The sequence below is a fragment of the Aplysia californica genome, unplaced genomic scaffold (genome assembly GCF_000002075.1).
Source record: "Aplysia californica isolate F4 #8 unplaced genomic scaffold, AplCal3.0 scaffold00170, whole genome shotgun sequence".
NCBI classification, from domain to species: Eukaryota; Metazoa; Mollusca; class Gastropoda; order Aplysiida; family Aplysiidae; genus Aplysia; species Aplysia californica.
In genome coordinates this window covers 237,706-240,953 of record NW_004797440.1, presented here as the reverse complement: position 1 = coordinate 240,953, position 3,248 = coordinate 237,706, and the positions used below count along the sequence as shown (strand labels likewise).

Here is a 3,248-nt window from a genome sequence, read left to right as displayed (position 1 = left end):
TGCATGTGTGTGTGCGTGTGAGTTTGTGTGTCTTTGTGTGTGTGTGAGTGTGTGTGTGTGTGTGTGTGTGTGTGTGTGTGTGTGTGTGTGTGTGTGTGAGAGAGAGAGAGAGAGAGAGTGTGTGGCTGTGTGTGTGAGTGTGTCTGTGTGTGTCCATGGAAATTTGTATCTGTGTGAGCGTGCCTGTATTTGTGTCTGTGTGTGTCTGAGAGTGTGTCTGTTTATTTTTGTGTTTGTAATGTGTGTGTGTATGTGTGTATGTGTGTGTGTGTGTGTGTATGTGTGTGTGTGTGTGTGTGTGTGTGTGCGAGTTTGTGAGTGTATGTGTGTTTGGGGGAAGGGGGGTGGGCATGGGGAGATCATACTCAAGACGAGAATCACTGTAACAGTGTTGGAACAAGACAATAAAAAGGTGTTTTGTCGGCTTTAGCCTTGAACAGAGTTTGCTGACAGAGCGCCTTTTTTCCAAAGCCACGGAGAAAAAAAAAGGCGTTTTGTCAGCGAACTCTTTAAAAAAAGGCGTTTTGTCAGCGTAACCATTTGAAAAAGGCGTTCTTCTGAAATTTGAATGTTAATTTATTTTAAAAAACTAGTCACAGTTTCACTTTGATTTTTTCACACAAGTTGTGTAACAGGTCAGACTATCGATTAATTAGCAAATAAAATATCTTCGCGCCAAAATGAAAAAAAGGCGTTTTGTCAGCAGCTGACGGCAGTGCAGCGCTTATAATATCAGCGTATTCAAGGATAGGCGCTGTATAAATTCCCAGTATCATTATTATGAATGTGATTATTTTGAAAGTTGTGATTAGCATGATTATCATTCTTATTGTTATTGTTATCGTCACCATTAAAAACATTATTATTATTATTATTATTATTATTATTATCATTATTATTATTATTATATTATTATTATTATATTTTTAAAAGATTATTAAAATCATTATTATTATTATGTGTGTATAGTAAACTCTCAAGACACCAAGCACCCATTTATCACTTCCTTTCTGAACAGCTTTTGATCAAGTGCTGGTTAATTTTTTCGTAGCAAAAAGAGTTAACAAGACGGCGAGACTGATAATATAAATACATTGTTTTCTCCTTTAGAGCACAAGTATCACAGAACAGGACGAAATTGAAAGCAAACATTTTACGTGAAAAAAGTGAGAGAATCTAGAAGAAACAGAGTGATCAATAATAATACATGTAGGCCTACCCGCCTTTTTAGCGCTAGTAACGGTTAACAACAGGAATGTTTCCACAAATAAAAACAAGTACAAGTAGGCTTATCAACGACAATAATATTTCTTACCTCTGCGATCACTGTCCTTTCCCATTATCCTCTAAATCGAGCTCCACGTTCGTTTCCCTTTTAGAACAAGCATAGATCCAAACTCAGTCTCCACATAAAGCAAACACACCTGTCCCGCCGTGTGGTGTGTGTGTGTGTGTGTGTGTACTTTCGTCCACAATCTAGTGTGTTCCTTCTTTCTGACTCTATTCCTCTGTTACTGTTGCAGCCTCCATGCACACATCACTCAGCTCACAAACACTCTGTAGTTGACAGGCTCGCCTCCTCCTCCTACTCCTCGGAGGATAATCCTTGTTATGAGAAAGACGAACTCGTTTCTACAGGTAACCGCAACATTCTGCTTGGCTCAAAGGTGTGACCATCAGTCCTTCTTGCTTGCTCCTCACCGCCGAGTCCTGTGTGTTTCTATTTCCCTGTAAGTTTCCCTGTTGGGAAGAAAAAAAAAGGGGGGTAAATGTCAACAGCTTTGATTTTGAAAAACGACTGTACTTTTAACAGCTGTTCCTTTTATGCTTTCTTTTGTCATGTTCGCTTTAGGCGAGTTGTTAAGTTGTCCTCATTTTAAATTTCACTGAGTCAGAAATTTCCTAGATTTGGTTGTCTGCAGCTTGTCGTTATCTTTAAAATTTGTTTCTTTCAATTTTTCAATTTTTGTTTATTTTTTTTTTCAAAATATAAAAACCCTTCATAATCAATTTTTCAATTATTTCTGTTCACACAGTAATAAAACTATGAACATTGAACCTCAACACCCAAACATAATAATATTATAATACCGTTGTATGAGAAAAGATTGAACACAGATCTGTATTTTTATGGTGTTTTCACGCCACCATTGACACAAATTAGATCATTTAGGAGGCGGATTTCGTCCCTGCTTTTGTAGGTCCAACCAAGGCTGGGAGGGATACAACAAAGCAGCAAACATACCGAGATACTCGATAAAAAATCTCTCCACACGGGAATCGAACTCGGGTCTCCTGTACCGTGTGCCACGGCAAAACACCCAGCAGCTACACTACACACGCCAGTTCAAAATCTTTCCAACAGGTACTGAAGCTGCTGTGCCTCATACAAAAGCGCACAGAAAAAGAAACAGATACCTTTGATGAAATAGGAAAACTGACATAAAATATCCACAATAACGATATATATGGTTCTTATAGCGGTAGCAGATCTATAACTTTATTACATTTGATTGCAACTCAGTATACATTCTTAAATTATTTCTGGTCACACAGTAATAAACAAAAATATAAAGCATCCAGAACTCTCCATTACATTATAACAGAATACACAATTAAATTTGAATACATGTTTTCGAAAAAGTATATGAACCTGCCACGTCTTATAGTCTATTCTTACTTGCCACGAAGGTGCACAAATAAATCAACAGAGAGCTTCGATGAAGAAAGAAAACTGGTCTAAAATATTTATCTCTACAATGACGATAGAAGGACTGTCGCAGCTGCTGCGGTAGCCTACAGATAAACCAGCCTGTGAGTAGCACACGATCGTTACTCACGCATTCACATATGGCGCTAATTATGCAAACTCCAGACAGAGACACACTGCAGTGTCTCTGATCTGTAGGGCAGACATAAGAGAGATAAATATCATGATACAGCTTATGTGTTTCTAGTTGGGCTAATGATTGTATTTTCATGTAAAGACGTTTGGTGGCATGATAATGATTTGTTTTTATTTTGTTTGTTTCAGTTTACAGTTTTACAGCACTTGTAACACAGATAGGTCATATACATGTATTATTATTATTCCGAAGATTAGAGGTGTTGCAAGAGAGTAACAAACACACAAAAAAGGAGGAGAGATAAAGGCGATATGATTGATAGGATAGAAGAAACCCACACCAAAGCACCCGCCAACCACCTACTATGATAATGATTGTCTAATTTTCCTATGTTGGGAGGGG

At 37.8% G+C, this 3,248-nt stretch overlaps 1 protein-coding gene across 1 annotated transcript in view; it reads right to left on the bottom strand.

Annotated features, from left to right (window-relative positions):
- The window catches only part of LOC101863434, a gene marked incomplete in the record, with an annotated part of 16,002 nt that overhangs the window by 8,649 nt on the left and 4,105 nt on the right, over window positions 1-3,248 (bottom strand). The window contains 1 exon segment of the mRNA XM_013082341.2: window positions 1,316-1,740. Coding sequence (XP_012937795.1) covers window positions 1,316-1,340 — 25 coding nt within the window.